Source organism: Mustelus asterias, chromosome 5 (assembly GCF_964213995.1).
Source record: "Mustelus asterias chromosome 5, sMusAst1.hap1.1, whole genome shotgun sequence".
In the NCBI taxonomy this organism is placed as follows: domain Eukaryota; kingdom Metazoa; phylum Chordata; class Chondrichthyes; order Carcharhiniformes; family Triakidae; genus Mustelus; species Mustelus asterias.
This window is the reverse complement of record NC_135805.1, coordinates 104463235-104487030: the sequence shown is the minus strand read 5'-3', so window position 1 is coordinate 104487030 and position 23796 is coordinate 104463235. Positions and strand designations below refer to the sequence as shown.

The 23796-nt window shown below is 40.9% G+C and overlaps 1 protein-coding gene across 1 annotated transcript in view; it reads left to right on the top strand.

The window, feature by feature from the left end:
• Positions 1-18910, top strand: part of slc66a3 (solute carrier family 66 member 3) — a 35357-nt gene extending 16447 nt beyond the window's left edge. Inside the window, exons 4-7 of the mRNA XM_078213126.1 lie at positions 5243-5300; positions 11822-11942; positions 13797-13838; positions 14837-18910. Coding sequence (XP_078069252.1) covers positions 5243-5300; positions 11822-11942; positions 13797-13838; positions 14837-14928 — 313 coding nt within the window. The 3' untranslated portion in view covers positions 14929-18910. The remainder of the gene's footprint in view (positions 1-5242; positions 5301-11821; positions 11943-13796; positions 13839-14836) is intronic.
• The last annotated feature ends 4886 nt before the right edge of the window (positions 18911-23796 follow it).

The window sequence follows — 23796 nt, the reverse complement described above, 5'->3', positions numbered from 1 at the left end:
TGGCTTCCTTCTGCACTGTAGGGATTCTATGACTCTATGAGATGAATCTGAATGCCTGTGGCCACAATTGTATAAATTGCAAGAGAAGTGAGTTGGGGTTAAAGAGAAAGTAATGTTAGCATCACAACAACGGGAATAGATTGTTGCATGTCTTAGGTTTTGAGTGAGTATTTACTCACCATCTGACGGTTTAATTGTACACTTTGATATTTAAACCCTGGTTCTGTTATGGCCTTGCAACATACTGCATTGCCATGTTCATATTGTGTCCTCTGTCCAGGATTAGGATATTATGATGAGTAACATCAGCAACTGGGGATGACTGAGATGCAGCTGTGGTTTGTGACAACATCCTTTCCCTTCTCGTTCAGTTAGTTACTACAACAAATCAAGTGACAGCATCATCCCCTGCACCAGGGAATTAAGCCTTAGCTGAAGGGACTGGAAATTATATTTGGAGAATGAGAAGAGGAGGGGAGGTTTTGAACCTTCTAGACTCTAAGAGCTGTTCAGTCGTAACAAGTCATTGCTGTTTGGAAATTGATTTGGGGAATAAAGATCTTTTGTGCTGCACATGTAGAGTCATAGACTCGTACAGCAATATCACACTTCCATGTGTCAATCCAGGCCCTTAAACTCATCAGACTTACCTATTACACTCATAGTATTAAAGCCTTGCCTTACTCTCTTGACACTCAAATAGCTGTACTCACGCTGACTTGCATGCTTTACTATAGCATGATGTGTCTCTATTTTAATTAATGCTCTGTGTCTCCTCCTGTTGCCGAACTGGTTTAAACTCCTCCCAAGAGCGTGAGCAAACTTGCCCACGAAAATGTTGGCCCCAGTGTGGTGCAAATGCAGACTGTCTGACTTGTCCAAGTCCCACCTTACTCAGAAACAGTCCCAGTGATCCAGGAATCTAATGTCGGGAAAACAATTCATTGATACCGATTGAGAAGAGAGAGCTGATTGGTTGGCAAGTGGACTCTGACACTGCATATCGATAGCAATGTGTCCATGTGTTCATTTGACATTGCGAGTCTATTCACCAATGTTCCAGTTAAGGAAGCACCATGGGGTGATCTGGGCCTGCCTTGCGTGAATCTGCATTCATTAAAATTATCAACTCAGCTCTCGCACAGTTGAGTTCAGTTTTAATCACCAAATGTCCAAATAGATGGTGTAGCTATGGCCCAGCTCCCACAAACATCGTTGTTGGCTTTCATGAGAAACATGCCTTTGATGGAATGACACCTAGCATCCTGCCCTTGCACATTTCTGATCTGTGGATGATGCATTTGTTATATTTAAATCCGTAGCAACACGTAATAATATCGTTACACGTCTTAATGAGCTCCATCCTGCGCTCAAACTCACCTCTGAAATGGAGCGGTCAAATGAACTCCTATTCCTTTATGTTCTAGTTGAGAAATGTCCAGCAGGGTCTACCACACGCCTGCCTTCACTGGTCAAAACCCACAACGCGATTCATACAGTCCCACACGCGATAGGACTGGCCTTATTGACAACCTTGTAAATAGGATTCAGGCCATTTGCTCACCAAGGAAGCTTGATGCTGAAACAGGACACATCAGTGACATCTTTTGGGATAATGGCTATTCTGATCAGATCATTTTGCTGCACTGTATATCACATAAACCTATCAACGGGTTTAAGGCCGCCATTTTCTGCTCTGAAAAGTACTCAGTCTGCCTTAGATTACCCTGGATTTGAGCAACAGGTGAAGCTAGCTGTTTTACTCTGCTACTATGCATTAGTGATACAAGTGGAATTTGGCACTAACAAGATGCTGCCGTCAAGTCATAAAGACGTTCTGCCAATCACACTAATAAGTAACCTGGAATATGAATTCCAGAGCCAGTGCATTGCTACGTTTATAGACGTACAGGCCAAAGACTGGCAGATCATACCAAACAGCATGTCCCTTCTGCTATTCACACGAGGCAAGTTACAGACCCTACCCAACCAGCCCATGCTTGCAAAACTCACAACACTATGTCCAACATTAGATTCAAGTTCATAATTGGACAACATTTGCTAAATAATCCTCAGTGTGCTAAGAATTATGCTTATAACCAATTTAAGATTGTCATTTGGGCTCACAGTGTGGGGCATTTGCATGTATTGGAAGCTACATATATTGATACAAAGTGCCCTTTGCAGACAGAAAGAACATATACACAAAGTGCATCTGTTTCAGCAAAACAAAGTAAGTGAGAGCCGTTCCTCAGGGCAAAGACTTGACCAGTCAGTGAAGCTGCCTGTTTTAAATTTCAAACAATACTTGGTAGTTAACTGTCAGTCAGCATCAACTGCTGCATTTTCCTTAGTAACCAACTCTACCAATCAGAGTCCACTTGCCAACCAATCAGTACTCTCTTCTGATACAGGATAAATTTGTGTTGTTTTCACGAGCAATGATACTCTTGTGAATTGTCTTGATGAGTACAAGATGAATAGCTTTGACAAAATGTCTCTTTTTCAGCAATACCCAAGTTCTGTACTGCCAAACAACTGAAACATATTAACTTGTCATTTACCTTATTTATTGTTTGTGAACCTTACTTATGATCAAGACCTTGTGGAATCCAACAGTTGCACATTAACATGTTTCAGACTGTTTGGGTTCGCCGAAATCGCCTTTGAAAATTACAGTCTTATTGGCCCCGGCAAGTTAACAAGCTCCTGAAGAGCTTGATGGGATGTTAATTGGAAGAGAGTGGACACTGTGTTCCCTCCCACCTGCCAGCACTTTGAAAATTGTAGATTGTGCTGGAGACATCATGTTCCAGAGCGGTCCTCTGGGACTGCCCACACCAGGGTTTGATCCCACCAACATTTGAAAATTTGGCACCAGTTCTTACTTTGCAATAAAAGCAGCAAGTGTTGGGAATACTCAGCATCTATAGAGAGAGAAACAGTTTCAGATCAGTTCCCTTCTATTTCAGATATCCTGCATCCTCAGTCTTTTGCTTTGATCTGAACCTTTCCCTGTGCTCTGTCCAGCAATGCAAGGGACATGCAACTCCTCAGACATGATCGAGGTATTCAGTTCATGGTTGAAGTTTGGCTTTCTTGTAGTTGATGCCAAAAATATTGCAAATTGTGTTTTTCATAAAGGTGGCACAGTGGTTAGCACTGCTGCCTCACAGCTCCAGGGACCTGGGTTTAATTCCCGGCTTGGGTTCACTGTCTGTGTGCTTGCGTGCGTTTCCTCCGGGTGCTTCAGTTTTCTCCCACAGTCCAAAGATGTGTGGGTTAGGTTGATTGGCCATGCTAAATTGCCCCTTAGTGTCCAGAGATGCGTAGGTTAGAGGGATTAGCAGAGTAAATATGTGGAGTTACACGAATGGGGCCTGGGTGGGATTGCTGTCGGTGTGGACTCTGGGCCGAATGGCCTCCTTCTGCACTGTATGGATTCTACGGCTTCTGTGATGATTTCTAGGAATCCCTTTGCTTTAGCAGATAAGGAGGCAGAAGGATAAATAGTATTGTGGTTATGCTGCTGGATTCAAAGAGTGTGAGCTCCATAAGACCATAAGACATAGGAGCAGAATTAGGCCACTCGGCCCATCCAGTCTGCTCCACCATTCAATCATGGCTGATATTTTTCTCATCCCCATTCTCCTGCCTTTTCCCCATAACCCCTGATCCCCTTATTAATCAAGAACCTATCTATCACTGTCTTAAAGACACTCAATGACCTGGCCTCCACAGCCTTCTGTGGCAAAGAGTTCTACAGATTCACCACTCTCTGGCTGAAGAAATTCCTCTTCATCTCTGTTTTAAAAGATCGTCCCTTTAGCCTGAGGTTGTGCCCTCTGGTTTTAGTTTTTCCTACTGGTGGAAACATTCTCTCCACGTCCACCCTATTCAGGCCTCGCAGTATCCTGTAAGTTTCAATAAGATCCCCTTCATCCTTCTGAACTCCAATGAGTACAGACTCAGAGTCCTCAACTGTTCCTCATACGACAAGCTCTTCATTCCGGGGATCGTTCTTGTGAACCTCCTCTGGACCCTTTCCAAGGCCAGCACGTCCTTTCTTAGATATGGGGCCCAAAACTGCTGACAATGCTCCAAATAGGGTCTGACCAGAGCCTTATACAACCTCAGAAATACATCCCTGCTCTTGTATTCTCGCTCTCTCGGCATGAATGCTAACATTGTATTTGCCTTCCTAACTGCCGACTGAATCTGCACGTTAACCTTAAGAGAATCTTGAACAATGACTCCCAAGTTCCTTTGTGTTTCTGATTTCCTAAGCATTTTCCCATTTAGAAAATAGTCTATGCCTCCATTCCTTCTTCCAAAGTGCATAACCTCACACTTTTCCACATTGTATTCCATCTGCCACTTCTTTGCCCACTCTCCTAACCTGTCCAAGTCCTTCTGCAGCCCCCCTGCTTCCTCAATACTACCTGTCCCTCAATACTACCTGTCCTTCTACATATCTTTGTATCATTTGCAAACTTAGCAACAGTGCCTTCAGTTCCTTCTTCCAAATCATTAATGAATATTGTGAAAAGTTCCCACCTTGGCAATTTGAGAGTTTGGGTTTGGTTTTAAAAAAATAATAATCTGAAAATCAAAGGCTGGTGCCACCACAAAGCAATTATCCTGTCATTAAAAACTCAACAGGTTCATTAATACCCTTTAAGCATGGAAAAACCACCGATCCAATCACTCGCCATTAACATTCCCTCTGAAATGGCCCTGGGGATGGGTAATGACCATCTCAGTGACACCCACATCCTGAGAGCGAATTAAAAAATCTATCCATCAGGTTGCTTGCAATGGTATCATGTTCAGAAGTATGTACGCTAAAAGAGATAGATGTCCAAGGCAAAAAACAGATGGCTCACCAAAATATTCAAGAGTTCAAAGTAAAGAGAAAATCTGCAGAAATGCATAAGACCACAACTTTTAAGCTGATAGTTTGAGAGTTAATAACTTCTATGACTTTAGCAAACACAACGTGACCTTGGTGTGAAATGCTCATGGAAAATAAGGACAGTAGAATTTAAGACTAAAGAAATACAAAAAGTACCGAACTGAAAGATTTAACTCAACGTATTAGAAATGAATAATGCCTTTAAATTTTCCTAAGCATTCCACAATATAAACTGCTTTTGTTGTTTACAGTTGGTAAAATATTTCTTGCATGCAACATATAATTGACTTGCATTCCATTTTTAGTTTTTACCTTAGCAGCATTCAGATTCATCCTTTGTTGGCGCCTTATAACAATCCATAGGTTGATTATAGATTTAGCTATGGTAAGTATTCCATTAAACAACTTGTGGATGATATTTTACTTTAACCATTAATTTGCTGCTGATGTGGACCACACTAATTTGCCTCATGTAGTGATGGACTGACTAGTACACCAGTGATCTCATTTGTAATACCAATGGCAAGAGACAGTGAAACTTTTAGCCTACAGGAAAGCATCAATGACATCCAGTTGTACCTGTACCTGGCTGCAAGGAAGTAAAATTCAATTGGAGCACAACAGAATTCCCATTTTCTCTGCCTTGCATTCTCAGCTGAAGTATCATTTCAGGAGTTTGTGTGTGAATGGAAAAATAGCATCCAACAAAAGCAGGCAGGTTTGAGCAGATATTGGACTGTTATTTGTATTCCCTCTACAAGCACAGAGAGTATACTGGTTTTTGTACAAGTACATTTCTAATACAATACCTAATTTTTTAAAACAATATTTTAAAAGTAAATCTATGGTGAGTTCTTGAGTAATTAGAGTCCTAAAGGTTTACAGCACAGAAAGAGGTCCTTTGGCCCATGTGTCTGCACCATCCATCAAGCACCTATCTATCCTTGTATGCTATGCTCTTTCAAGAGCTCATCTAAATGCTCTTCAAGAGTTGCTTTTGCAAACCTTGTAATCTTGTTTTAAGGAATCCAGCAAGGAGTAGATATTGTTCTTGACTGAAGGTATCGAGATTACACAGGTCACAACCTACATACACTAGAGAATGAGAGGCACTTCAAGATACATGATTATCTTGACTAGCATTTAATGTTGGCACAAAATAATGCCTTGCTATTTCGCTGAGACAATGGGTGGCATTTTCCTCCCCTTCCGCAGTGTGTTCTGCAGTGGTAGGAGGCGGTATGCTGCTCACTGGCGGCAGGAACTTACGGTCCCGCCATTGTCAATGGAGTTTCCCTTGAATGCATCCTGACCACCGGGACACCCGTGGCAGGGATGTGCTGTCGGCAGAACCGTTAAATCCCGTCGGCATAAACGTCAGTAGGATTTTGGCCATTGCATAATACTGTCTGCACATCAATGTGATGCACCATACAGACATGCACAGTTTGCATCCTCGATTTCTAGAGAAATCTGGAGTTTCTTGTATGCGACACAAGTTTAATCTAGCTGCACATATTGTGTGTACTCATGTGATTTTTTCTAACCGAAGGGCTCAGATTCTATTCCAATCCTTTTCCTGCACCTAGTGATGCACTAAGGAATACTTTTGTCAGTTAGTAATTCCTGGAACAGATTGCTAGTCTGTCACCAGGGGCTTATAGCTTGAGGGGCGACACTCTACATCAAGTGTGGCAGACCAGGAGTCTCTCCCGCTCTTACCGCCAGCTATTGGTGTGTTTGGAAGGACTTACAGGTTTACACACTCGACCTGTTTGGCCGCGTTACAAAACGCACCTTCCTTGGCCATCAAGTTTTTGGGTGGGACCCAAACCTGGAGCTTCCGGCTCAGAGGCAGCGACCATACCCACTGCGGAAGGGCTCAGGTAATCCATGGTTAATAGACAGTTTAGATTCCTGGCGCATTGTTAGTTCTAGTATTGTCCCTGGTTTTAAAGCCTTCTTTCAGTGGCAGACTATTTTCCCGAGTGGATGCAATGGTGGCAAAGCAGCCAAATGAAACTGTGGCTCCGTATTGTAGATCTTGCATGGAGCTTGTGCTACTCTGTGTACAAATTTAATGCAAAATTTAAAATTCAGTTTTTATCCCTGCAGATAGAATATATCTACTGTCTTTTCAGTTTGAGATTGGTGCCATATACATTGAAAGTTGCTCTATACAATGTATCATATACATTGAAGGGTGCCATATACAATGTGCCATATACATTGAATGGTGCCATATACAATGTGCCATACACATTGAATGGTGCTATATGCAATGCTATTTAAGTATAGGTTCTTGTTATTGGATGAGGATTGGTTTAGGTTCAGCTGTTAGCCAGTCATTAGGCTGCTCAGATTCACATGTGAAAAGGGAGCATGAGAAAGTGAATGAGAAATGTCAGAACTGTAACCCAGCATAACTTGATTTTGATGTTGGGGAAAGGTAGAATATTGAAATAATGTATTATCTGAGTTCTGCATCTGTATGTTGTAATCCTTCTGTTCTGCACTTCAGTACTACCCGAGGAAAAGATCAGTAGGTTTCCTCCGAGTGATTTTTGTGGCTAAATCTGAAATGAAAGAAAAATAGCTGCTACTTGTTCAATCAGCATTGAGAGCATTGCTTCTCTAGTTGCGTACATGTGACCTTGTCTTGGGAGTACTATTTCAAAACTTGTGGGCGACACAAACCATAGGAGACAATGAGCAAGAAATTAGCAAACTTCAGAAAGATGTAGATAGACTGGTGAAACGGGCGAGCATGTGGCAGGTACAGTTTAATGCACAGAAGCATAAAGTAATACACTTTGGGAGGAAAAACATGGAAAGGTAGTATAATCTAATGAACTGTATTGCTGGAGATGTGAGAGCAGAATGATCATATGGGGTATCTTCTCAAATCTTTGAAAGTGATGGGATAAGTTGACAGGGCAGTTGAGAAAGTAAATGGGATATTTGGCTTTACAAATAGGACATTGATGACAAAACAAGGAAGTCATTCTAAATCTGCAAACAGGTAGCTAGGCTTCACCTGGAGTATTGTGTATAACTCTGAGCATCACATTATAAGAAGGATGTCAAGGCTTTTGGAGAGTGTACTGAGGAGATTTACAGGGTGATACCAAGGAGTTCAGATACGTGGAGTAATTGGAGAAGCTGGGGTTGTAGTCTCTTGAGCAGAACAAGTTAAGGTGATATATCAAATAAATATTCAAATGATGGAAGAGAAAGTGGGGAGAAACCTATGTTAGGCAAGTGGATCAGTAATCTGAGTTAATAAGTTTAAAATAGTTGGAAAGGGTGAGAGTGGAAAGGAGAAATTCCAGAGGGTTGTTAAGATCTGGAAGGGCGGTGAAAGCAGTTTCCATAGGAACTTTCCAATGGCAGTTGGACCCTTAAGTCAAAAGGACAAACATAGATTGAAGCAGAGAAAGCTGGTCTGGAAGGACTAAATTGGAGAGCTTCTTCAAAATGCCTGCGCAGACAATGATGGGCTGAATCGCCTCCTTTTCTGCTGTGGGATTCGATGATGAAATTGTAACATTTCCCCAAGTGATGTTGATCCTGGTAGAAACTGATGGTGTGCAATTGGTTCAGCAGCCACCAGTAGCAGCGAGAGAATTTGGTTGTTTGCTGTGCAGTTAGTTGTGCCATTGGTTGTCAGATGTAGTGAGATATGGACTCTGGAGAACTCCAGAGTTTAGTTTGTGGTATTAATGGAATACTGTGGCCTGCTTGACAGAGAAAGAATGCGAGAGCACAGAATGAGAGCTTCTTTGCCAAGTTGATCTGTCAGCTATCAGATGAAAGAAACAAATCTGTTGCAGTATAATATGGACCTTCATTGATTGCTGTGGATATCATAGTTGGCCCTGCAGGGCAGACATGTGAAGAAATAGCATTTTGTGTTCCGTGTCCAGTTTAGTTTGGAAAAATTGAACAGAATAGTGGAATGGCTGATCTCTTGAACAGTTTAAAACTGCTGCAAACATATTCAAAATCTAAACACTTTCAATTTTATTGTGCCTCCTGTATGTTGTTTTTTAAATAGGAACTGAATTAACCAGAATTTCTGTAAAGCTGAACTAACTAAAACCATTCTACACTGAAGGTGGGTTTGGATAGGATGGTAGTGATTGCAAAGTGAGCACCATGTTTATACTGATAACTATGTATTTGTTGCAGAGCCATCACATTCCTAACCTCATTTACTGGTCAAAGGGCCTTACAGCTTTGAAGTTTATCTTCCGTTTCCAAACCTTTCTCACTGTGTCTACTTTATTGTTTTTTTTCTCTCCCCCTCCTGTCTGGAAGGATCCACAGCCTTTTGCTTAGTGTATGCTATACTAATATCAGTAAGTATCTGTAATTGCATCTCACCCTCTAGTATCGATACACTTTGTTGTAGGGAAAAATCCCTTGTACCAGTGCATTCAAGAGGTCGAGTCTCAAGGCAAGGTTCAAAGTGTTTTTCTTTATTGTACAATTACTGGGATCCCAGGGAGACCCGCGTAGCCAGCTCAGAAATAGTGGCTCGGCCACGATGATCTCAACACTTACACATTCGCTCTGGACATTTATAGGAATCCAAATTCGAGCGGGAACATTTGCTCATACATTTTTACAATACCTAAAAAGTGGCGGGATTCTTTAATTGCTGCCCTGAAGATTTGGCGGGCAGTTTCGATTCGAACAGATTAACACTAAGAATATGTATCCTATCCGGTCAGGAAGTTCCCTGGTAGACTTTGTCAATTTGCATCTGTATGGTGTGTGTCCGTGTTAATGGGACTGCCTGTTCTTGCCCCGGTGTTTTAATGTGTTTCCCATTATCCTCTCGATGTGTCCCCTTATCTAAATCGACCTCCGATGTTTGTGTCTGTATTCTATGCTTGCGAGATTAGATGTTAATGTCATTTTGTCCTGCTGTGTGTCGGGGGATTTAATCTAATCTTTTATTCTTTTTATCCTGGTTTATTAAGTTTCTTTGCCTGCCTTGGCCATTTTATTCCCATAATATTTTATTTACAGTACAGTTGTGCCATATATCCCACTGCCAGGTCTTGACTCGCAGATATCCCGATCTTCTGGCCAAGGGCCGTTTTAAAATGCAGCTTCGTGCTGTTGCTGGGCAGAATAAGGATCTTCTGTCAAATTTGAATTAAAGGTCTCTCAGCTGTGCAGAGGGGGATTTAAACGAATGTCCATTCGGGTGTTCCCCTCTGCATTGTGGGCACGTTATGAATGGTGCAAATCAGTCCAATAAATGAATATGTTTAATGAGGTGAATATTGATGAGATAATAATAAAAATATGGCTTTGGAAAATGGCCTACTTCAACACAAAGCTGGAAGATTTTGTTCACAAATTCTCCTGCCTGTACAGCACTCCTAAATAAGCTGATGTTTGAAGTCCTGTCTTTTTTTATTTAAGGCTATCGGAGCAAAAATTGGACTGAACTAAAATCTGTCAAAGAGCAGTACCTCAGTGAACTTTCTGCTGGTAGTTTTGTGATTCCAGGAACTGTTGGAGGCTATTTTGAAAGTCATTTGTTTTGCTATTATTGTCCATGGCGAAAGTAAATATCCTAATTTGTATAAAGTTCACAACTGGGCTAACTTGGTTCATTTGCATTAACAATAGTCAGCCAGTCTACCTGGCTATATGCTGCGTCACTTATGCCAATGCACTTACTTATTTCTTGTAACTTTGTATTGAAAAGCTTGGATATGACAAAGTCTGGAAATTTTCCAATGCTGCGAACCCAAGACATTGATGCAATTTTTTCTGATGAATGATCATTTTTGTTATCTCTCTCAAAAGAGCCATTGGATGAAGCATCATTGAATATCACATGTGCAAACTATCTTCATCATGTAGGGCCTAGTGATTAATCCCAGACAATTCCCCACCTGACATGGTGACGATACAGTTTTTAGTGTTGCAAATTGAATTACTGAATGAAACTGGTAATATTTATTTCTAAATATAATGCTTCCCTCTATCAATGATAACATGTCAGGATGAGACATAGTTAATTATTTCACTTAAATCCAAAACTGGATCAAACACATTTTTGTTCCAAGTAGCATCATGTATTTAACTAACAGAAGAAAGGGTCTTGTTTAGGCTCACGATTAATCTTATGGCGCAAATTAAAATGGGAAATTAGAAACTGCAAGTTAACAGAAATTGAGTGTCCCACCACCCTTTTATTTTTCTATCTGCGTCTCCATTTCTTTTTTCTTATTTGCTGTTTTATTCGATTTCTCTTGTCTTAACTTTTTTTCTCGTGTTTTTCTTCACTATTCTCTGCCCACGGAGCCTAGAAAGGTGGACACTGGAAGATGGGGAAGTCCTGAAGTGGAATACAAGTGACGAAGTCAGGCTTCAACCTTAGCAAGATGGTTTTCACCAATCAATGGGGATACCTAGGGATGTGGACTGAGATCAACTGTAGCTGCTTTTAAGGTGTCAGATTTGACTCAGTGGTAGCACTCTTGCTTCTGAATCAGGAGGCTGTGGTTCAAGTTTCCGTCCAAATAATTTGAGCATGTACCATAAGCTAATACTTCAGTGCAGCACTGAGTGAACCGGAGAAGCTGGAGAAAGCCATTGAGTGAACTGATTTGAGATTTTGTCCTCTCCTTAGTAGTTGGACTAAGAATAGCTTTGCCAGTGATATTCTGCATGCCGTCTTGACTTGGAATGGCTACGTGTGCATGCATGTGTATGTGGAATGAACCTACAGGGAATAAACAGGAAAAAACTGTTTTTTAAACAGTCACATCTGTGACTGTCTCAAGTTCAGATTTCCTTTGGACAAATCAAGTGCCTGGGGCTTGATTAGATATTTTGATTAAATTTTTATGATTAACACAGATCCTCTTTTCGTTATAGAATTTGTCCACGTTTATCAGTGCACTAAGTAAGTTTGCCCAACTTCAGTCTTTGTGGAAGACATGTGACTCTGGCCAAGTCAGTGCCCTGACATGGGGCTTTGCTATCTATACCATATGTGGTAAGTGTGACCATGAACGGAATCTCATTTTTATAAAAAGCAAAGTTTAACAATATCATGTTCTTTTTTGAGACCTCAGAAAAGGATTGTACAATTCCAGTTTTACTTTCATTTCAACTTTGATAATTCTGTAAGACTCGATGGCTAGACCTGGTGGAGGTAGAGTTATGGAGGGATGAGAGCAGAGAGAGATTTCACATGATGGTGAAGATGTTAGATATGAGGTGGACAGGAGCCAATGAAGGTTAATGCACAAGAGTTACAGGTTTGGTTTGGCACGGGATATCTGTAGGGAATAGGGGAGGCAGTTGTCACTGAGCCAAGGGTAATGCACCGGGGACACAGATTCAAATCCCACTGCAGCAGATGGTAGAATTTGGATTCAATCAAGACATTTTGGAATTAAAAGACCAATGATGAGCTTGACACCGTTGTCAATTGTCATAAAAACCCATCTGGCTCACTAAAGTCCTTTAGGGAAGGAAATCTGCCATCCTTACCTGGTCTGGTCTGTAAGTGACTCCAAATCCACAGCAATGTCTCTTAAATGCCCTCTGAAATGGCTGAGAAAGCCACTCGCACTGCTAAAAAGTCTCAAAGGAATGAAACTGGATGGACCATCAGATGCGACTTAGGGTTTGAAAATAACAATGGCAAACTCAGCCCTGTCAACCTTGAAAAGTCTTCCTAATTAATATTTAGGAGCTTGTGCCAAAATTGGGATGTTGTCCGACTGACTAATGAAGCAACAGCTGGACATAATCACACTACTGGAATCATGTCTTACTTATCAATGTCCAAAGAACCACCATCTACATCCCTGGGTATGTCCTGTCCCACCAGCAGCAGAGATGGTGGGCGGCACATAGAGTAGGGAGGGAGTTGCCCTGGGAGTCCTGAACATCAACTCCAGACCTCCAGAAGTCTTGTGGCATCAGGTCATGTCAGGAGCAGCACCAGGCATATCTAAAAATGAGCTGTCAGCATGGTGAAGCTACAACTCAGAACTACCTGCGTGTCAAACAGCAAGTGATAGACAGAGCTAAGCGATCCCACAACCAATGGATCTGATCTAAGCTCTGCCACAACCAGTCATGAATGGTAGTGGACAATTAAACAACAGGAGGAGGCTCCACAAAGGTCAGGGGCTAGGAATCCTGTGGCAAGTAACTCACCTCCTGATTCCCCAAAATCTACAGGGCACAGGTCTGGAGTGTGATGGAATACTCTCCACTTGTCTGGATGAGTGCAGCTCCAACAACATTCGAAAGCTCAATGCCATCCAGGACAAAGCACCCCTTCCATAAACATTTACTCCCTTCATCACCGATGCACTGTTGCAGCAGTGTGTACCATCTACAAGATGCACTGTAGGAACTCACCAAGGCTCCTTAGCGAGCACCTTCCAAACCCACAACCACTACGCACTACCATCGGAAGCATAAGGGCAGCAGATACCTGGGAACACCACCACCTGGAAATTCCCTCCTGACTTTGCTGGGTCAAAATCCTGGAACTCCCTCCCAAACAACAGTGTGTGTGTACCTACACAACATAGACTGCAGCAGTTCAAGAAAGCAGCTCACCATTACCTTCTCAAGGGCAACTAAGGATGGGCAATAAATGCTGGCCTGGCCAACAATACCCACAACCCGTGAATACATTTTAAATAAAGGAAACATTTGGATGGAGTCTGGAAGGAATGCCAGGAGAATATTGGAATAGATGACTGTGGTAACAGAAAGATTTGCTAGCAGAATGTTGAACTTTTAAGACATAGTTGCTACAGCAGTCGGCTGTGGAATATTTGGTGTATTTGATGCAATTACTAATAATTTTATTATTCTTATACAGCAAGAATTTTCACCACTCTGATGACCACCCAAGACACCGCAGGTGAATAGATTTTACATAATTACCAAGGGAACATCACTGTAAATTACTAACTTTAAGAATTTCTACATTTCAACTGATTAATGTGTCACCAAAATAAAAATACCTTGTAGAGTTTTTTCTGAATGGAAGCATCTTTCAGATGTCACTAGAACCAAGCACCCTGGCACTCCCCACCAGACACCACAGCTATGCCAAGGCAGGGCCAAAGGGTTGAGGCCTAAGTGGGGACAGAGCCAGAGTGAGGGTGACCCGGGCGGGGGGGAGAGAACTCTGCAGATGGGGCCAATCGGCAGGGGGGTCCGATGTCCGTGGGGTGAATGGGGGGGTTCCAATGTCCATGGGATGGGTGTGGGAACGGGGGACCGATGTCCGCGGGGTGGGTAGTGGGAGAGACTGGCACAGAGGGCGCTTGGCGGTGGGAGGGAAGGTGGCAGGAGATCTCTCAGTACACTGGCGCCCCTAGAGCTGAACAGCCAGCTTCCCCAATGAGGTAAGACTCTTCCCTCACCCCCACCCCCTCCTCCTTGCTGGTGAGAATCACATCCTGGCACTTGTTTGGCACTAAGTGCCAAAGGTTGCAACTAGCAGCTCAAGATAAAAGCGCGATTCTCTCCCGTTTTCTCACTCAATCGTTTGGCACTTTAATTCATAAAACCACACCCGATGGGCTGAATGGCCTCCATCTGCATCATAACAATTCTGTATGTGGCTGATATCATTAGAACCAAGAAGGCACCTTGGGAATGCTTGTGTGCCTTACGTAAATGCAAATTAAAATACAATAATCTCTTTGATTATTACAAACCTCTGTTGTAAAAGCAAAAGGCTTGATTTTTATGTTCGGTCTGTACAAACCTCTGTTGTAAAAGCAAAAGGCTTGATTTTTATGTTCGGTCTGTACAAACCTCTGTTGTAAAAGCAAAAGGCTTGATTTTTATGTTCGGTCTGTAATTATGCTTTAAAGGTACATCCTGTAATGTTTTTGATTTTCTTTCCAGTGCTTTTCCGTTATGCTGTTATTGGTGTGTTGAATACATGGGTTTTCGCTACCATCATTTACTACAGGAAAGCTGGAAAGAGAAAGGATTAAACGTGGTGAGGACTAGTGGCCAGGTCAACTGGTCTCCTGGATTGAATCAAAGATTCAGCATTGCTGACAATCAGTGAAGAACACTTTAACCTTTATTCTTTTGTAAAATGATGCAAAGACAAATACGCTGAAGGAATTTTGCCCAATAAATGTTGATTTCATTTTTTAAATGTCTAGATGATGTGCTCTTGGTACAGCCATCAATTTGAACCCTGAACTGTCAGCGTAGGAGTGGGTAGATTCTATTGTGGAATAAACCAAGGACAGAACTGATTAAAGTACAAGTTCTTGTCTATTAATCCTCAACGGATGCCATTTGGAAATTTACTGTAACCAACAGTGAAGTGGATGAGGATAAACCATTGTCAAGCCTTTTTTTAAACCTTACTACTTGAATATTGCACAGCTAACTCAAGCCAAATGAAAAATAGATCAAGGCCCTTATTACATTAAATACAGCTAAGTTACAATATTGTAACAACTATAAAGACGAGTACTAGTTTAAATTTTAACCTTCAAGTCAAATCTGAAAGGCAAGGGAGTGTAAACCCTTTGACTGTGGATCAGTTTCTTACCTCAACAGCCCTACAACTCCATTTAAGCAAATACATCAATAAGATGAATTAAAGGTATATTTTGTATTCACAAAAGGTAGTAAAATGCAACTTCTGCTGTTAATTTGCTTATATAAGCATTTAATATAGAATTACAACATAATTAGTGTGTAGCATAATATTGATTCTGCTCTTCAGTCGCCCAGGTGAAATTCCACAGGGCTGCTTCCTGCGATGATGCTGCTGTAGCTTTCAATGCAAACATGTTTTGTTGAAATATTGTGGTGGTGCAGCAGGGAAAGCTCTGAGGATATTCATTCCCCTTGTTTATTCTCTGAGCCATGCCACAATCAGCCACTCTCAAGGAAACAGACTTGCATCAAGCAGATGTACTTGATGTTTACATCTCATGACCTAAAGCAAAATTGGATCAGTCAAGAGCAATACTCAAAGATCTAAGACAAGGTACAATGGTGGCAGTCTCAGTCAGTAGCCCAATAGTGGCAAGAACAATTATGACTTGGAGTGGATGAACTTCAGGCCTTTGGAGGAATACTCCAAGAGAAGTCAACAATTATTATATAAGAAAGAGCAGATAGTTGAAGCACAGTTGTGGCAAAATAGATATTGGAGGAAAATAGCACTAAGGAAAATAAAGATGAAGGTTCTTGATTAATAAGGGGGTCAGAGGTTATGGGGAAAAGGCAGGAGAATGGGGATGAGAAATATCAGCCATGATTGAATGGCAGAGCAGACTCCATGGGCTGAGTGGCCTAATTGTGCGCCTCTGTCTTATGGTCTTGTGAAGCAGAGTACCCTTTTATCACATGGACTGAAAATCAACGAGGGTGATCAATTATCCCATAATGGAAAATAACGGGACCACATAGAAATATTCAGAGGCGGTTGCGTTAGTAATGAATAATGGGCTTGATCTTGTGCAGTTTCTGAGCTGATAAAGGGCAAGACTACAAAATATATAAATGGGAACAGAGTTCCCATTATGGATTTACCTTCAGAAAATTAGTTATTCGACACAAATCAACGTACTTGGAGCTGAAAGGGTACAGGAGGCTGGTTGGTTATTTAAATATGATACTGTTGATTTCCTAACAGTTGATCTCTATTTTACATTTAACCTTGACTGGAAAACATTCCCCCTCCCCCCCGCTTCATTCACTGGCTGGCTGCTATCTTTGATATCCCTTCTGGCCTTCAATTTCCACTTTCCCGCCACCAATCCTGAGATTGATGTATCTTGGCCCTTCCAAATGCGCTTCTAGCCTCCAACCTTCTGACACCCATGTCTTCAATTGCCCGTCTGGCTTCTACTCCTCTACCCTCCCCCCACCCCACTCTGACCCTTTCAGCCTCTCCCCTTCACCTCCGTCGAAGGTCTACCTATTCATTAAAGTGCCTGCCTTTCAATCTGGCTGGTTGCAGCCAGAAAACAGAGGTAAAAAATGGTCTTCTGGGTTCCCTGACCGCATAACAGCAGCCCCGTACTCACCATGATATTGAGACTGCTATTTCTAAAAATGATTGTCGATTCTACTTGTGTCAATTCATGTGCATTGTTAGCTGTCTAGCATAAATGACACTATCATCTGAGATTACCTTAGATACTGGATGCCAGAGTATCTCTGGAATGGATGCTGAAATAGCACCAATTCCCAATAGTGTCCTGTAACTCAAAAGCAGAATTAAACAGGTACTTCTGGAGCAGGTGGAGTTAGTGGCAGGATACAGAAACAGGGAGATTACCAAAACCCCCCAAAAATGTTTGGATCATGGACATTATGTGCCTGGTATTTGTCATCAGTTCTTACTTTTGATATCTAGAACAGTAGTAAAAGAGAACGATAATCAGAAGGATAAAAACAGCATGGAAAAGTAGCAAGTACAATCTGTAAAGAAATCAAAATGTACTATATGGAGAGATTAGGTGTTTTCAAAAGAGTTTATTTGCACCATTCCAAATACTTGCTCAGCAGCACTCGATACAAGGGATGGTGCAGTAATGTAATGCATAATGCACTGTCATTGTTTTATTCATTGTGACAACTCCCACTTGTTATTTGACAGAGAGCACTGATGACATTAAAGTATAACAAAACACAGACTATTTTCTATACAAGTAGTACAAGATCCCATATGCTTTAAGTATGAAATCAGTATGGTCAGGGAATACGGCAATTGCAATATTTTATCAGTGTTGACAGCTGTTGGGAACAAAGGTGTTAAAATGATCCCACCAAGTTATTGGAAATTCAGTTACTAAAGGTTGAATTTTTTAAAATTGAAAATAAGTGGCCTTAAAAATTTTTTTTGCTGTAGGACTTCTTACAAGTTAATGTCTAATGTTCTAAAAGGTTTAAGTAGTTACAATATTAATTCATATTTAACTTTCCATATTTTACTTTTGTTTAAATAAATGTTTTCCTGAAATTCTAAATTCAGTGTAGCATGCAGGCATTTAACAGAAATTTGTTTTGTGTGAGATGTCATAAATAACTAGAGTTGGAAACAGAGGCCAATCATGATTTTTCTTCCCCAGAGGAAACGTTCCCAGGAAAGTATAAATTTTCAGTTCTGCATTTTTATAAATAATTTTGTGGTGAAATTTTCAAATATTTCATAATTACTTATTTAAATAATTGGAACATATTTGTTTGCATTTTTCAATTATGCTTTGAATCAATCTAGTGTAAGTGAAGACAGACTTCTGTAAATCTTCACAAAGCCATTATAATTACATTTAGAAAGTGATTTGAGGTGTGCAGGGAAGTATAACCATTAATATTCTTCAATTTCTCAATCACGAGGCAGCTACAGTTGACTTTACATGTTGCAAGACAAATACAATACAGTACATAATATTGTTTGGATAAGCGGTGTATTAATTCCAATATTCCATAAATGGGGAATGCAGCTAATTGTGTTCCTTTAATGTAGCCCTGTATTTTGTATTTGGCTTAAAATGAAGATTGTATATGCCGGATTTGTACCCAAATGCTGGCTTACCCATTAGTTAAGACAAATAGCACACCATTGGTTTCCACAGGTGCAGCTGTACATATTGGGTGATGACTTTATGCAAGCTGTTTTTAAAGTTTCTTTTCCTAATACTTAGTTAAAATGCGAGTTGGTCAAAATTCACCAACTAACCATTTTAATGTAATTTCCTGCTTGCACTCCTATAAGTAGCTCTAAATAGTAATACAGATTACCGATGAGAAATAAAAAATGCAGATCATTGAAGCTTACTTTTGTACTTTGCCCCATTTGGAAGTTTTGTATATATAGCCAAGTGCAATGCAGTAACTAGTAAACATGAAACTTAAACTATAGGTTTGTATTATTGTATGAAAGTTCACTTGTACAATGTAATATTTTTCATTTGACTACCCATTTTTACATAAATTTATGAATTTATCATCGTGTATCTCATCTCTAATATTACCTGCTTCCATGTCCTGCATTTTGGTTATGATGATAATAGCTCTCACCATTTACTTACTATTCTAGGATTACTCTTGCTTTATAGATTATCCTAGTTATTCTTTGTCTTTGGATCACAGTTTATTGTGCCATTGTTGAGAAGAAATGATCATTTACCTGGTTCCGAGACACCATTGCACTGAGAAATTACTATCAATTTCCATGTGTCTTGTCTCATTCTGTAATTTAGAGAGGCAATATTTGTGTCTGGCCTAAAGCCTTTGAAGGGTGTACTTTCACATTTTCAACTCTTATCAACAGATGATGTAGGTGAACCATTGACTAACAGGTAATTCATTATAGCGAGGTTCACTAGCCAGTCTATAATAGAAACATAGAATGATTTACAACACAGGAGGTACTCATTTGGTCCATTGTGCAGTGGCAGCCTAAAAATAGTTATCCAAAATTAACTCCACCCTCCAGTCTTGGTCCATAGTGCTGTAGGTTACGCTACCTCAAGTGCTTATCTGATTGTCTTTTGAATGCAACGGGAGTTTCTTCCTCAGCTACCCTTTCAAACAGAGAGTTCTGGACCTCACTATCCTCTGGGCGAGAAACATTAATCATCACTCCCTTCCACCAATCACTTTCTATCTATGCCCCGATTATTGATCTTTCTGCGAACAGAAATAGGTCCTGTCTACCCCTCAATTTTACCTGAATTAAAACTCCCCTTAACCAACAAAAACAACAATCAGTCTATCCAATCTTCTCTCATAGCTGAAATTCTCCATCGCTAACACATCCTTTTAAATCTTCTCTGCATCCTCTCTAGTGGGATCACATTCTTCCTGTAATGCAGTGACCAGAACTGTACACAGAACTCTAGCTGTGATTGAACAAGTTTTTTTAAAAAAAAGTTACAGCAGCACCTGTCTGCTCTGATACTTCAGGCCTCACCTAATAAAGGAAATGATCTTCGATCTCTTCTTGACTACCTTTACCTGCTAGCTATCCTGACACCTTCAAGGATCTATATATGTACACTCCAATGTCTCTGTTCCTCCACACATCTACCATTTATTGTGTAATGCCTTGCCTTGGTTATCATCCCCAAATACATTACCTCAATGTTTTGGATTGAATTCCATTGTCCCTTTTCTGCCCACCTGACAAGTATATTGATATCCTGCAGCTTACAGATTTCTTCCTATTAGCCACACATCCATCTTTTATATCAGCTTCAAACTTCTTAATCGTGCCTCCTGCTGTAGTATGTGGGTAAAGAAAAACTACTGATTTCCACCATCATTTTCCAGATGTCCTTTTTTCAGGTTGTGGATTGGTACAACTTAATCTCCTTCCAAATTTCCCAAGAAAAAAAGCAAAAGCAGATGCTGGAATCTGAAACAAAAACAGAAAATGCTGGAAAATTTCAGCAGGTCTGACAGCATCTGTGGAGAGAATAGAGCCAATGTTTCAAGTCTGGATGACCCTTCATCAGAGCTATGGTTGTGAAAGCGAGTTTTGGTAAACATCTTGTTGAACACCAGGCGGGAAATGGAAAGCAGTGACGGTGGACAGGGTGAAAGTGACTAACAGAAATTCTATTGGAGAGAAGAGCAGTACTTCTTCAAGGAAGACATTCCTGGAAGCTCTGATGAAGGGTCATCCAGATTTGAAACCTTGGCTCTACTCTCTCTCCACAGATGCTGTCAGAGCTGCTGAGATTTTCCAGCATTTTCTGTTTTTGTCCCAAATTCCCTGTTGTCTTACCTAAATTCAGGTTGAAAGATGCATATGTGTTACACCCATGACACCAGTATGTGCACAACAGACACTTCTGGTTCCAATTTTGTAAGCAAAGAAATAGCAACTTGATTCTGTTTGGAAACACTGCTCTAGCAGAAAAGAAATGAGAATATTGTTTCTTTAAAAAAAATGTTTTTAATGATCCAAAGCCAGGCAGATGACATGGAATGGATTGTTATTGATAAACACAAAACCTGATTGTTGTAGTGTTAGTAAAGCAATGTCCAAGTAGGGAAAATTGGTAAAAAGACTTTATTCTTTATCTGAATACAGCATTTAGAAACATAGAAAACTACAGCACAAAACAGGCCCTTCGGCCCCACAAGTTGTGCCGAATATATCCCTACCTTTTAGGCCTACCTATAACCCTCCATCCTATTAAGTCCCTTGTACTCATCCAGGAGTCTCTTAAAAGACCCTATTGAGTTCGCCTCCACCACCACTGACGGCAGCCGATTCCACTCGCCCACCACCCTCTGTGTGAAAAACTTCCCCCTAACATTTCCCCTGTACCTACCCCCCAGCACCTTAAACCTGTGTCCTCTCATAGCAGCCATTTCCACCCTGGGAAAAAGCCTCTGAGAGTCCACCCGATCTATGCCTCTCAACATCTTATATACCTCTATTAGGTCTCCTCTCATCCTACGTCTCTCCAAGGAGAAAAGACTGAGCTCCCTCAGCCTATCCTCATAAGGCATGCCACTCAATCCAGGCAACATCCTTGTAAATCGCCTCTGCACCCTTTCAATCTTTTCCACATCCTTCCTGTAATGAGGCGACCAGAACTGAGCACAGTACTCCAAGTGGGGTCTGACGAGGGTCTTGTATAGCTGCATCATTATTCCCGGACTCCTAAACTCAATCCCTCGATTGATAAAGGCCAGCACACCATACGCCTTCTTAACCACCTCCTCCACCTGCAGGTTTGGAACAACATAGTTGAATTGATAGGACAAATAAGAGTGAGTATGACATGTTAGATTTTACGAAGACATGGGTGCAAGGTGTCCAAGGCTGGGATCTGAAGAATGAAGAATAAGAACAGTGCAGTAGTGAAAATGATCATGCAAGATGTAGAACCATTTTGGGTGGAGATAAGAAATAGTTTTGAAGATACTGGCAGAAGTAGCTAATAGTCCCTAATAGGAGATAAACTGTAGGACAGAGTATATGTCAAGAAATAATGAGGACTTGGAAGAAAGGTACTGCAATGATGAGTGATTTCAATCCTCATCTCAATTGGATGAATCAAATTGGTAAATGTAGCCTTGAGGATGAGTTCATAGAGTTTCTTAGAATAATACATTCTGGAACAAACCAGGGAACAGCTATTTCAGATCCAGTAATGTGCAATGAGACAGTATTAATTAAGGGCTCACAGTAAAGTATTGGTGTAGGTGAGAATGTGGAGTTGAGACCACAATCAAGACATCGTGGGGCAGGTTCAATGTGCTCCTAAAAGGCATGTTTGCGGGATCCACTAGTCAGTGATTATAACATGATAGAATGCAGTTGTGTGAGAAATGTGGGTTTAAAACTAGCATGAGGCATGACACAATTGTGTCACATGTGCACACCAACACAAAACATGACTTCGTACTTCTCACGATATTATCTACTCCATCGCTGAACCTGCCCAACGTGAAAGGGAGTGTCAAATTAGATATAGAATCCCTACACTGCAGAATGAGGCCATTCAGCCCATCAAGTATGCACCAACAACAATCCCACCTAGGCCCTCTCCTCTTAACCCCACATAATTACCCCACTAATTCCTCTAACCTACGGATCCCAGGACACTAAGGGGCAATTTAGCATAGCCAATGCACCTAACCCTCGCACATCTTTGGACTGTGGGAGGAAACCGGAGCAGCCAGAGGAAACCCACGCAGACATGGGGAGAATGTGCAAATTCCACACATTGACCCAAGCCAGGAATCGAATCCAGGTCCCTGGGGCTGTGAGGCAGCAGTGCCAACCCACTGTGCCAATGAGTTTGCTTAATTCAAGTGTCATACAACCAGATGGAAGGCAGTTCAAACTTGTCACAGAATCCTCAAGGTTACTTGTCTACATTGCAGTAACATAGTACGCAATGAATCGGGGTCCAGGTTAAGGTAATATTATAAACAGAGCTAACTGAGCTATCGTATGCCTCCTGGCCACTGTAGTAGCATTTAAAATTTTTTAGTTAATTTATATTTTTAGTGGACAGCAAATACTGGATAAATATTTTATAATTTTCTGATGGCCAGTTAGAGGTGGTTTGCTCCCTTGAGCTGAGCAGGAATCATTAGTCAAATCTGCAGTCCAACAGCAAAGTTCCAAATATTGGTTGGATTTTTCTCTTAAGAAGACCGCTGACAACTAGATTAGCAATAAAAATAACTTTAATGATAATAAACATGTATATAGTCCCTTGGTTATCTTGCACAGTTGTCAACACACTTGTATTTTATCCAGTCTTCTACATTTTTAAAATTTGTTTTTAAGCATAGCCTCTCTTTATCGCCCTCTTAACTCCAATTAGACCATAATCAGATTCAGGAATAATGAGAGTTTTTGTAAGCAACATTCCTCAATTTCCAAGCCAACACAAGGCTTCTGCACACTAAGTAAGAGATACAGCCATGATGAGAACACAGAAGGCCAGGCATCCTCCCACCCATTGACCACGAACAGGCAGAAATCTTGTTCAAGGGTCAAGGTATTGTTCCTTCAGCTCTTCTGACTTGGGTATGAATTCAGCTGGAATGGTAGGGTAATTCTCCTGTCTCGGCTCAGTGTAAGGATCCCAAGTGGAATAATTTGAAAAATCTCAATTTTATTCTCAATAGGCAAAAGTGTGCAGTACAACACAGCTCACAACTAAATTTATTCCGCCAAATTTTCCCTTTTAAGTTTAAAAAGTGGTGGTATTGAAAATAAGGGGCAGTTCTCTACAATTTTAATAGCAAATAACCCCAAAATTGGTCTGAAATTCATACTTTTTTTAACAGTAGTTGCACGTTGAAAAATTTTTTTAGAAGGAATGCTGGTGGCACAGAAAGAAACCTGA